The sequence below is a fragment of the Strigops habroptila genome, chromosome 1 (genome assembly GCF_004027225.2).
Source record: "Strigops habroptila isolate Jane chromosome 1, bStrHab1.2.pri, whole genome shotgun sequence".
Lineage (NCBI taxonomy): Eukaryota > Metazoa > Chordata > Aves > Psittaciformes > Psittacidae > Strigops > Strigops habroptila.
Window position 1 is genome coordinate 143,936,955 of NC_044277.2, and position 13,494 is coordinate 143,950,448.

The 13,494-nt window shown below is 41.6% G+C and overlaps 1 protein-coding gene across 4 annotated transcripts in view; it reads left to right on the forward strand.

The window, feature by feature from the left end:
• Positions 1-13,494, forward strand: part of CPNE4 (copine 4) — a 258,007-nt gene that overhangs the window by 148,558 nt on the left and 95,955 nt on the right. For all 4 annotated transcript variants that reach the window (XM_030491563.1, XM_030491588.1, XM_030491570.2 and 1 more), the window contains 2 exons: positions 2,774-2,953; positions 11,727-11,798. In XM_030491563.1, the coding sequence (XP_030347423.1) occupies positions 2,774-2,953; positions 11,727-11,798 (252 nt within the window). The remainder of the gene's footprint in view (positions 1-2,773; positions 2,954-11,726; positions 11,799-13,494) is intronic.

Here is a 13,494-nt window from a genome sequence, read left to right on the forward strand (position 1 = left end):
GGAACATGACATGGGATTTTGCTTTCAACGAAACAGGTCCAGCAAGTATGGGGAAAGTTGTTGTGGTCAAAAACAAGTCAGCTTTTTGAGTTTTGTAAGTGTCTACATCACAGTTGATCATGTCCTCCTTGATGATTATCAGCATGAAACTGCACCTAGCAATAGTATTCTCACCAGTTTTCATTAAGGTTTCATGCTCCTCCAGTATTTCTAAAGGGATGATGAAGGCTTTACAATTGAACATGAGAGCAGGAATACTCAAGAAAGAACAGCCTCTGGTAGGTGGCAGAAGTCAAACGGAGATTATACCTTGTGTTTATGTAGCATCTTTTAATCTAGAGCATTCCATGAGAGTTAGTGGATTTATTGAACTGCTCTCTGATCGCCACTGCTTCTTTGTCATGAGTTGAAGAGAGGGAATGAAGCCAGGCTTCCCGTGCTGAGGACTTGCCAGACTTTGTAGCCAAAGAGAAGGGTAATTGTGAAATATGCTGACAAAGCAGACTGAAGACAAGGTAAACTAACAGGGCTAATGCTACTGCATGCTGCTAGCTGCTGAGGCAGGCATGAAGAATTTTGTGTCACTTGTGGAGCTGTTGGCATTGTTTCCTTCATATAGATTTTTCTCACGTAATCCCATGCTCTGACATGCAGGATTGATGTATCATCTCAATAATGTGGAAAGACTGGGGAAATTCAGTGAAATGGCTATATTTCAGTATGATGTCTGTCAAGGGAAGAACATCAGTCAATCACAGGCTAGAAAAAGCAAACAGTGACTTATCACTGTGTGACATGGAAGTTCTTAATGTCCCTGTGTGCAGACCTGTGCCTCTGTTTTCAGGCACTTCACTTCCTGAACAGTCATGTATTTAACCTGTGTTGAGCACAAGGGTAAATCTTGCTGCATTTCACAGTGAAGAACCATTTCCCCACATTCCGGCAGCAAAGTTCAAATGAGAACTGGTAACAGGGAAACTTGAGTTACTTCCTGAGGAGATCTGCTATACCAGTGAAGCAATTACAATGACACCATTAAATTACGAAAACAGAAATGGGTTTAGGAGATTGCTGTGGCTACGAAGAAAGATTTAACACGGATCATTTAAATGTTTTGATTTTTGGATCTGCTGATGAGCTATTTCATGAGATGACCGCTCTGCTGCAAGTGCATCAAATCACTTTCCACTTAGAAGAGATCTCGGGGACATCCCATTGAACTGACTGGTCATCTGACACAGGAATGTTTTATTTTGTAGCAGTAATGATGATTTCAAGTCACACTGATTGATGGCAAGTGAGGATCAAAACATTTCTGAGACAGGCTAAGCACCTGAATGAAGGTAGCTGGTATCCTTTCTCACTTATGTCATTCTTACTATGCTTTGCATCATTGTTATCAGAACCATCATTTTTAGTTAGTCTGAGCAAAGATATGAAGAACTGAATTTGTAAGTAACGCCACTTGCCTTTTTGTGATGGTCTCGGCATAGTCAGAGCACATTGACACAGCTGTGTGAGAAGACAGCAATGGTAGCACTGGTTTGCATCTAGTCAATGACTGGTAGCATCTGTTTGATGATTAGCTAAAGAATTCCAGCTGTTAGAGCTGTCAATCTGACACCCTTGGTGAGCACTAAAATAAATCTGTGCTACTAGGAACTGCACATTTTTTCCCTCTGCTTTTGATTTGCTTGACTCTTTGTGTCCTTGCCGATAACTAGCAAGGCTAATGCATTATAAACTTTGCAAAGTGAAGCAAGCGGCTGTCATTTTTTGCACAGCAGATGTTCCTGATCAGGAATTGGACAAAGGATCTCATCACTCTTCCTCTGAGCAATTTAATTTGTCTGTTGCATGACACACCAGCCACCTCCTGTCTAGTGACTGATGTGCCCAAGTCCTACTGCATTTTAGGATCAGTTCCTTTAATCTTACAGAAATATTAGGGTTTTTTACCAGTGCCAGAGCAAAGAGAGTGGAAAAAAGGAAATTGCTTCATTGCTTAGAGCGTCACCAATCACATGCATCATAATGAAAAGTAGCAAAGGCCTTCTTCAAAAATAGGAACCCAAGTACTACATTTTAAGAGAACTAGAAAGTGCTCTATGAGGACTTTTTTGAAGAAGCAGCAATATAGATTTCATGGTGTTTCTTTAGCAGTTGTAAGGCTCAGAAGTAGCAATAAGCAGCATATAATCAATCAGATTCTTGTAATGCAATGTAGCGAGGTGGAAAAATGGATATATTTTTAAGAAGCGTTGTTTGCAGTGGATCCAGTTCTCCACTCCTTAATCACGCAAGTTGTCCAAAATGAGTAATTACTGGGGGTTTTGCTTGTTTTTTCAACAAGTTTTATAAAACCGTATCGCTGTGCTGCAGTTTTGCAGTGATGGATGGGTATTGCTGGACATGTAAATTCTGTAATTATTCTATAGTTAATTTCTCAGTTATTAATCTAGCACATGACAGTCATTTTGCCTAGCTCCTAACTCTGACACCTGACTGATCTAGTATACCCAACGAGGGGGGCAGCCATTGCTCACCCTGCAGAGAAGGCAGCAGACTGTGCCCTGTATCTGCCAAAGACTTGCTAGAAGGGAAGCTGGCCTTACCTGGTGCCTGTGGCCAGCCCTGCACGGAACTGCAGTTCTGTGGCCACAGTCATAGCTGTCAATCCTGGTAAATGAACAAACTATATTCGAGGAGCTCATTGGTGTCCATCACTGGTAGACAGAGAAACCACTCGTATGATCTCTTTTCCGTTCGGCAGGTTGACAGGACAGAAGTGATTCGGACCTGTATAAATCCTGTCTTCTCCAAGCTGTTCACGGTGGACTTCTATTTCGAAGAGGTGCAGCGGTTGCGGTTTGAAGTCCATGACATCAGCAGCAATCACAATGGGCTGAAGGAAGCAGACTTTCTTGGTGGCATGGAGTGCACTCTTGGACAAGTAGGTATCACCGCTGTTTTTCCCCTCGTTGCTCATCTCCTATATGTATATGAAATATAGCGCTTTGTTAGATGGCTGGTGGGTGAGATTTGTCGTTCATGACAGAATTCTTCGTTCATGCTTTGAACAGGATAATTAAGAACTGCTGCTGCTTTGATTTACTGCTGTAATATAGCTTCAAGTCAGCCAGTGCTATAGGAAACTGAGCATCTGCTTGGCCCCGTACAGTAGAGCTCAGGCTCATTACACCAATGATGAGAAATAGACTGGTTTGGAAGAAAACTGTTGTTCCTAACATCATATGGGATTTAAAGCAAGTTCCAAGTCCAAGGAATGCTTACAGTTATACTTTATTCACACAGGGTAGTGCCTGGTGATTCGGCAAATAGAGAGGTAGGGTTGGATTCATTTACCTGAGTCTCAATCATCCAAAAGTTAGGTGTCTAAACTAAGTTACTCTTCTGATTTCCGTCTTTAGTTCAGTGGAGAGAAACAGGCAGTTCCAGCAGTTCCATCACAGATTAAGGTAAATTGCCTTCAGGAGATACCTGTCTTTCCCCATCAGTTATCAAGAGAGTCTGGACAGCTGGCTTAGAGTAGATACCTTACTTTTTAGATTACTAAATTTAAGGTGGTGATGAGTCTTCTTCACAGGATCGATATCTAGAGGTCATTAGAGCCAGGTCTGCTGTCAATTCCTATATTGCTGACTGGTAGCACACTACAGTGCCGCGGGTATCACAGTTTATTTCTAACTGGCAGACTTCTTGTTATGCAGTGGTCTCATAACACAGGTCCATAATGGCAATGCCAAGGATGGTCTCAGTTTCCCTGAGCTGAGTGTAAATTTGCTCTCCATTCTGTGGTAGCTTGTGTGATGAGACCGAGGGATGCTTTCATCTCAATTATCCTTTGCAATACTTCTAATAAGTTTGTAACGTGAACATGGTAGCTTGGTATGGAAGATGCTGCAAAGCTTTTGTCTCCTATTTTCTCACCTTTTGTTGTTGCTCCCTCAGCCCCACCACACATGAATCCCTTTTGTTTTTCTTCCCGAACATGCTGAAAGAGGATAAGTCCTGTCAGTGAGGGAGTTAATGTGAAATATATTGACTAAATTGAAAGTTCAACATGAAAATACCAGTGTTTAGGATGTTTACAGTGCACTATAAAGTCCATTCTTTTTGACAGACTACTTGTGGCCTTAATGAAAATATGCTCTCCTATAGCACCAAGAAGAATGAGAAATAAAGGAAAAAGTTATTATGATGTTCTTGCTTAATTGGCTTGAAAAAGAAGGGGGAAAAAATGTCATTGCTGCTGCCTGTAGCATAAATGTCTTTATAATGATTTGATCTCTAAAAATAGCACACAGCTGGGTTGGTTGCAGTGTAATTTTAATGGTAACCAAGAAAAAATAATAACAGTGTGAAATCTGTTCACAGTAATGTAGCCTGGAGGACTCTGATCTCACATTTAGGCTTTTTTTGGTTGTTTTTTTTTTGCCCTCCCCCCTCTTGTTTTTGAACTTTACATCATGCTTATCGTCTTCATGGCCTCCTCTGGACTTGCTGGAGGAGGTCCACATCGCTCTTGTGTTGAAGACTCCAGAGCTGGATACAGTGCTCCAAGTGGGGTCTCACAAGAGCAGAGCGGAGGGGCAGGATCACCTCCCTCAACCTGCTGCTCATGCTGCTTTTGATGCAGCCCAGCACAAGGGGGGTTTCTGGGCTCAAGCACACACTGAAGTGGCTCATGTTCAGTTTCTCATCAACCAACACCCCCAAGTCCTTCTCCTCAGGCTGCTCTGAATCACTTCTCTGCCCAACCTGTAGCTGTGCCTGGGATTGCCCTGACCCAGGTGTAGGACCTTGCACTTGGCTTGATTGAACTTCATGAGGTTGGCATTGGCCACCTCTCAGGTGTGTCAAGGTCCCTCTGGATGGCATCCCTTCCCTCCCATCTATCAACCGAACCACACTGCTTGGTGTCATTGGCAAACTTGCTGGGGGTGCTTGATCCCACTGTCTATGTTGCCAACAAAGATGTAGAACAGGATCAGTCCCAGCACAGAACCCTGAAGGACGCAACTCGTTACTGGTCTCCACTTGGACATCAAGCCATGGACAACTCTTTGAGTGTGACCATCCAGCCAATTTCTTATCCACTGAGTGGCCCATCCGTCAAATTCATGTCTCTTCAGTTTAGAGACAAGAATGTTGTGTGGGACAGTGTCAAATGCTTTTCACAAGTTGGGTAGATGATGTCAGTTGCTCTTCCCTTATCCACTTTTTTTGTGACAGTGTTGTCCTCTAAAACACAAAAGTGCATGAAACATCCGTTGTCCAGATGTGTTTGTGAAAGAAGTTGTTTGGATTTTACCTTTGGTTTTGGTTTGGTTTAGGAATGTAGCTACAGAAAGAGTAGATGAATTCCAACAAAGTTAAGATTTCTAGTTTTTACCCTAACTTTAGGTATCTGTGCACAGAATTCTTACTTGGAAGATACTTTGTAACAGAATTTGAGCATGCAACCAGCTTGTTCTGGCAAAACCTGTTAAATCTTGGATTCGAGGCTGAGTGGAGAATTCAACCCACATGAAATAACCTTAAGGAAAATACGGTTGAGAAACTTGTGTGAGGCTGGAAGTGGAGACTGTACTGTGACAGAATGGTGGGTGTGTTTCAACTGAGCCTAATGAAAAGCTGAAATTGCAGGGAAATGGAAATGCCACACAGGAGATAGCACAGACATTTGGGAATGTGTGCTCTTCCTGTTGAAATCATGGAGTAATTTCAGTGAGAAGGGAACTCTGGAGCCTCTAATTCAATCTGCTGCTCAAAACAAGTTAGAGCAGGTTGCTCTGGGGCTTGTCCAGTCCCATTTTGAATGTCTCCAAGGATGGAGATCTCACAGCTTCTCTGGACTTTGTCTAAGTAAGTGTTTTGCCATCCTTACAATAACAATGGCTTCCTGTCACTGGGGTTTGCCTACTAGAGCTAAGCAAAGGCACCCTCACTCCTATCTCTTGTAGAAACATTTACAAACACTTGTAGCCTTTGAGTGATAAAGTGTGAATTAGCAAACCATAGTGAAGAAAGCAGGGATGACTTAGCTGGTCTTGCTTTGGGAGGAAGGGAGTAATAGCAGCCTTCTCAAGCTGGTGCTGTAGATTGCAGCTCTCATCCTTTGGAGCAGGAGTGTTGGGGCAGAGCCGTGGTTTGGCACCCTGCTTTCCGCTACAACAGAAATGGCTTGGGATGCTCCATCAGGCTGTGCATCTGCCCACTAGTCTACTAGCTCTTTGATTCACTCTGAATAGTTGCTGTTCTTTGCATAGGCACTGGCAAGCAGCGGCAGTGGTATGTCTTTGTAGTGAGAAGCAGGGAAATCACAAGCAGTAATATTTTAACTGCCGTTTGGGGGTACCACTGTATAAAAGCGACCTCTAGCTTTCATATAGGTGCTTTCGGTGCTATGAATCAGTTCATCCTTGGTGGTGGTTTTACAGGTGTTATCTGTAACTGAGGAGAGTAAATTCTTCCCCTTCTCTTTCCCCTTTATTTTTCCCCTTTCCCAACCCTAGGAAAAGTTTTCAAGCACTCCACTCACCCAGAGGATTCCAACTGAATCCCCATCTCATCACTGAAGATTTTGTCTTTCTGTTCCTTTTTGGTTGCTCACAAGAAGTGTGATTGTTTCAAGGGGCAGGAGACAGATTTATTGGAGGTTTTTTTATTTAGTGGGTTGGATTTTTTTGTCCACCAGAGAACAGTGGAAAAAAAAATCTTAGATGGACAAACACTGTCAGAAATTGAAATTGGGTAGCCTAATTTCCATGGTATTCAGCTAAGATAGCAAAACCAAGTCCTTCTCTATTTATGTTTTAAGTTTAGTTTATGTTTTTTGATTTAGTGCCTTCGTGTGCTCTGAGCCTCTCTAATGCTCTCATCAGAATAGTTTAGTTTCATATTCCATATACTTTATAAAGCATTGAAATTGCATTATTTAGTACAGTAAGGGCTCAGACTTTCTAATAGCTGAAGTTAACTTCTTAAGCACACAGGAAGGTGGCTTAAGAGAAGTTTTTGACACTGAAGTTTCACCCAGAAGTCTCAGCCTGGTCTTTAAGAACTCACTACAAGTATTTCAGTGAATAATCATTTTCTGTCCAGCACTAAATAAACATACATTGCCAAGACGTTCTTGATTACTGCTCGGCTGTGCCTGCAACAACATGAAGTTATAGGAACCAGAAAAGCTATTTCTTACATGCTGTGAGCCATTGCCGGTCTGTAGGGTGGGAATAGCCTTTGTGGCTTTTCTTTCATTGCTTAACAGGGATGGTCTTCGCCATTTTCAAATGAGTAATTCCATTCCTTGTTTGGTTTCTTATAATTGACACAAGTGTTAAAATATTGCTACAATTCACAACTCCCTTACTTGCTCAGCTAGCATTTTGCTACTAGTTGACTAAAGAGTACAGAGAATTGCAGAGATGTAAATCTTTTCCTGCCAAGAACCTTTCCAAGTATTGTTTAGAGATTTCATATTTCCCTTACATATATTTGTGTATGAATGATATTGCAAATCTTCTTTCATCGTAATGAGTATTATTGTTTCTTGTGTGCTTTTAATAATACATGCCATTAGCAGATTATGCACTTGAAAATGCTGACTGATTATTAGCTCAGTTTCAGGCATTGCAAATCCCCTTGCTCTTGAATTGGAGAAAGGCTAAAAGAGCCGTGATTGCACCTGAATTAATTAAATTGAAGTAGTCTGTACGGGAATATTTGCTTAATAGGCTGTTGACTGCTTTTGTGGTGCTAAAGACCTGGGACCAGTGTTTTCAAGGTATTTGAATTCCTAAATCTCATTAGATTTCTGTATGCCTCCTTAAGTATCTAAATACCTTTAAATACTTGGCCTTTGATCTCCTCCAAATGAAGTTGCTCAATTCATTAGTGGGATGCATAATGTACTTTATTAGATATGAATGTCATTTTTACCAGGGCTGACTCAGAGCACAGGCTAATCATCAGTGCAGCACTTTCTCTAACTTTACCTGTTTAAACACCTCAGGTATCTCTTGGTTTGCTGTTGCAGCATGATCTCTGAAGCTGTAAGATTTTCAGTTCTAGATGAATATTGCCAGGCAAAGTTAAAAGAATTACTTGTACAGATTGTACTGCTTTGTTTTTACGTACTTTGTCTTCTTTTATGAATGACTATGGCAGTCTTTAGAAAAGTAATTTAAAGTTCAGTTTGCTAATATAAGGAGTTATTATTATGACTAACTCTGAAAGCGCTGCTATGCTACATACTAATTAAATTCAAAGACCTTTTAGGCTACTGGTAAGCTATTTCCTGTAATAAGGTTATTTCTTCTTGTGAAGGGATATCTTTTTTTCTCAGTATTCTGTTTTGATTAACTATTTTCAGACACAGGTCTTTAACAAAGACAGGGAGAGGTGTAATTCATCTGTAAATAGACTGTTTGCTGATCAGTACGATAGGGAACAAAAGAAATCTTGAAGAGTGGTGAGTATGGTACAGAAAGTGTCATGTGTGATAAAACTGGCTCTACCAAAAAGCAGGAATTCTGTGAGCAGTTAGACAGAATGAAACTTCCTTCATTATGGACATATACATCTAAACTTGATGCCTTCCAGTGGGTTTCTTGATACCTGTGAAGGGATGAACTCATCAACCAAACCTTTTATTTCATGAGAGCAGAGTTATGTCACTGGCATCTACCTACTGCCTGGTCTCTCTTCATGTTGAAATGTAGCACACATTTGATGCATCTTTGACTATCTGCCTCTATTCATGTGAATTTGGTGGGTTCAAAAGTGGTTCGGGCATAGGTAGAAAGACACAAGCACATCAGAGTTGTACAAATCCTGCTTTGTCAAAAACAGGCTAAAGGTGAACACGTGCAGAAGGAGAGAGTTTCTGCAGTGCGAGGCAGAGCTACCTCAGTGCTTCATTTGGGAGATGTTATAGCTGTGAAAAAAGGTGCTTTAAGGGTTGTACTTATTTTTACACAAGAAGGGCAGAGCTTAAGAGAGCATGTATCATAACTAGTAAATACTTTAGATATGGTTATGTCCTGACTTTTACATATCACAGAATCCTTCTCTCGCTGTAGTCAACTGCTGCTTTAGAAAGGCAAGGTTGCTGTATTGTGCTGAGCTGTCTGAACTTGGAGGCTGAAATTTCGCAAGTACTTGTCTCACTTTTTGAATCCAAGCAGTGTTGAACACATCATGGTACAAGCAAAAAGCCAAATAAACCAGTGATTGAAACACCCAACACAGTGGGTTCCTCCCTGAAAATGTGGAGGACAGCCCAAGAAGGCTTAAATAGCGTTCATCTTCTCACTACAAGCAGTGGGGTACAAGCAAAGAGGATGCCAGTAAGATAGACCTCTTATAAAGTGGGTTTGAAGCATTTAATGCTTTAATAGCTATTAGTTAATTCAACTGGAGGAGGACAACTGACGCTGTATTACAAGAGTTTGAAGAATCCCCTTTGAAAAGGAACATGTTTGTTCCCTTTTCTGAATGGAGAAAACCAAAATGAAAATACAGACAGCTGATATAAGGTTTGAAGACTCAGTCTTGTCAGTTTAGGGTATTAACTGAGTCCATCTGAAGACACTAAAACATAACTAATAACTGAGGCAAAATGCTTGGAAAAGACAACTTCAGGGCACAGAAGTTGCTTGTTGAAGTTTAAGGAAGGAAGAGGAAGCAGAGCTCTGGTACTGTGAAATGTAAATCACATCACAGAGAAAGGTTGTTTGGGCAGAATGTGCTTCCTAGTTGGCCTCAAAAACACTACCGCAGGGAGATGTACACACTATCGTAAACAAAGTGATGCCATGTTTAAAAGCAAGCTGCTGATAGCTAAGTGAAATACACCACTTGGGAAGCACATGCATGGTGTGAGCAAAAAGATGAGAAGATGATCTCAGAGAGGTTCAGTAGATGATGAGTTTGTAGTATCACGGCTAAAGGCGCGTGGGTTAGCACTCCAAAAGTATGAGGCTTTAAGCTGGACACTAGTACATGAGTTATTGTGATGCCAAAACCATGGACAAGCCTGAAAGCTTACAGTGGTCATTCTGCAGCTAGAGAGGTAGTTCATCTGCAATTTGAAAAGATACAAATTGAAGCAGTCCCTAGGAGAGATGGGGAAAATGATGCTTGTTGAATTAGAAATCCTATCAAGCCACAGAGCTGATCAGGCATCAACATTCACCAGAGGGCACTTAAATGTATAGAGAAGATTGTGCAGATTTTTGCGAGGTGTGCTGGGTTTGGCTGGGGTAGAGTTCATTTTCTTTGTGGTAGCTGGTATAGCGGGATGTTTTGGATTTGTGCTAGGAACAGTGTTAATAGTTCAGGGATGTTTTAGCTACTGCTGAGCAGTGCTTGTAGAGTCAAGGCCTTTTCTGCTCCTTACACCATCCCAGCAGTGAGCAGGCTGAGGGATGCAGTAGGAGTTGGGAATACAGTCAGCCGGGGATACAGACAACTGACCAAAGGGATGTTCCACACCATACGACATCCTGCTCAGCAATAAAAGCTGGGGGAAGAAGGAGGACGTGGGAGAAGTTTGGATGTTTGGAGTGATGGTGTTTGTCTTTCCAAGTAACTGTGAGGTGTGATGGAGCCCTGCTGTCCTGGAGATGGCTGAACACCCACCTGCCTGTGGAAAGCAGTGAATGAATTCCTTGGTTTGCTTTGCTTGTGCACATGCCTTTTGCTTCACTTTGCTGAGATAAACTGTCTTTATTTCAACCCACAAGTTTTGTCACTTTTAACCTTCTGATTCTCTCCGCCATCCCGCTGGAGGGTGGTGCTGAGCTGCCAGCTGGGCTTAAACCATGAGCCAAGGGTTGGTGAAAGATCCAAAAGAGACATTTTTGGAAAGGGTTTGATAACCACTTTTCTTTCCTTGATATATCAACATGGTTCTAGGGGATGTTGTTAGGAAAACACTGTTTCTATGTGTACCACTGCTCTTTGGTGGGAGATTGCTTTCCAAACTTGGGGTTGAATCACATATAGCATGAATGACTCTGCACTGGGCAGGTGAATGCATTTGGTGGTGTCTGCAATTCAGTCTCTGTAAAAGGCATTTGGATCAAGGGAAAAATGCTGGTAAAACGTGACTGGGTGCTCTCTGCAATCCTGAAAAGCATTGGATCTGCTAGAAGAAAGTTAAGCAATTGTGCAAGTCTATATAGCAGTAATAACACATCTGGAGAAGAATTAACACAGCGGTGCTGGGAAATGATTGCTCAGCTAAAGCTGTTTGTCTAAGTATCCCAACTGGCAAGACAGAGATACAAAGACTTCTTCAAGGTGTGTACTGTGGAGGGAAATTCACGCTTAACCTGGCTGTCTGAATAACTAAATGTGGGGATCCTGTAAGAAAGTCCAGTGGGCAGAAGAGGCCAGTCTGAATAAAGGATTCGAGTCATTGAAGGAGTTACTCTGTTCAACTCAGTGAATGGTGTTCTTCCCATTCTGCTTGATCCCATCCGCTTGCTTTGTTCTTCCATTGCATCCTGTCTGCAGGCTTCCTGGGGAGCCTTTCTTCTCAGTCATGGTCTTACTAACTCTGTGCTAACTCTGAGCATGGATTAAGACACTACTTTGATACAAAAAAAAAAAAGCAACATAAAAATGAAATTACAATAAGCCATGTATTTACTACAGATTTGGGTTTATTTCCCTTTGTTTTGATTTTCGTGCAGATTGTTTCTCAGAGGAAGCTCTCCAAGTCCTTACTCAAACATGGGAACACAGCAGGAAAGTCATCTATAACAGTAAGTCCGTCTTAAATACACTCTTGTTTCCCTATTATGTAGAAATAGCTAATGTGACTAATTCTCCCTAAAAGCATCCTGCTAAGTCACCAGAACAACCCTTGATGGAGCGATTATTTAACAGATAATTAAATTACAAGCATCTGACAAATGCTTGTGAGGAAATGGCAACAGATAATGTATGATTTGTATGAAAGCCACAAAATTTACTGCTGCTACTTTTAAGGTACTTTGACAGCAGGCAAGTTGTGCTGCAGGAGAGTTGTGCTGCTTGATTACTTTAAGTTGAAGGTCTAGAACCTTCAGAAGCTCCGTTTGACCCACTCTGACACATGCAGCAGTCTGATTTTTCTCAGCCCTCGGGCTTTTTCCAGTTCCTAAAAACAAGAAACCAACACAGCAGACACACACACATGCACCCAGCAACACCAGACACAGAAGGTTGATGAGATTAGGTATTTTAGCTGTGCTGTAATGCAATTACAGGCTGGGTAGTTATAGCCCCGTGTTGAAATCTGCAAATCAATGTATTACCTCTCTTTCATCTTTCTCTTTGCTGGCTTGTTTGGGGGATCAAGCTTGTCTGCACTGAACCTAGCATGCTTGTGACATTTGTAGCTCTGCATTAAGACAAAGACTGTAATAAAATATTCTGCTTTGGGGATCTCTGCTCTGTTGCCTTATGGGATTGAGAAGGGTTTTTTTTCCTTGATGTGCAATTAGCCAGATGGGTTTCTTTTGGCTTGACTGTTTGGATTTTTTCCTGCCTTCAACCACAGAAGAGGCAGCAGACTGTGAGAAAGAGTACTTCCTGAGAGCCCAGGGAATCTTCTTTCTTAGATGTCTTAGATGTCTTCCTCGTTGCTTGGCTAGAAAGGGATGTGCTTTAATGCATAAGGTAAACTGATATTTGATCTGGGCTTGGAAAGGAATTCCCCACTCATCTGGCTGAGGAGAATCAGGAGAGCGTTTTGCTTCCTAAATAACTTGGTTTGGCTTTCCTGCTGGGGTTATCTGGGCAGACTTTGTTTTGTCCATATTTGTAGTGTTCTGGACCCCCTCCTCTTCTAGGAGGGACATAGAGGAGTCTAGTCTTGTGAAAACTCAAATGCTCTAGTTCAGCTAAAATCATTAGGCTTGTTACTAGAGTGTTCTGGCAAAAGTTAATGCTCTGTGATACATAGAAGATGAAAGAAAATGAGTTAATAGTCCCTGCTGGCCAGCACTGGATGATAACCATGAAATATGGACCTTAGTTACTTGCTTTGGCTTCCAGCCAGTAGAACTATAGAGTTGACTTTGCTTGAATGGGAGGAAACTGAACTCAGACAAAAATTACTGTGTGAAAAGTTTGCTGTCTCGACAGAATAAGTCAGAATGGATTATTTCTCATTATTTCAGGACCTGGGGACATACCTGGTGTCTGTCAAACATGGGAGTTACACATCTAGTTTCCTAGTACTCAATGATGAGTTTTTTGTACGATATTGAAAGTTCCTGTCTTGGCATGTTTTGCTGGAATTTGATTAGCCCTTTGACTTTGCAATCTCCCATAAATACAGGATGGAAACAGAACAGGGTTCAGCTTCTCCAGACCTAGGAGTCTGTCAACCTTCCTAAGAGAGAATTCATTTTTTTCAGTTAAAAATGCGTGTGAAACTTGGTGTGTGAATCCCAAGTTAGTCATTGACAGCTT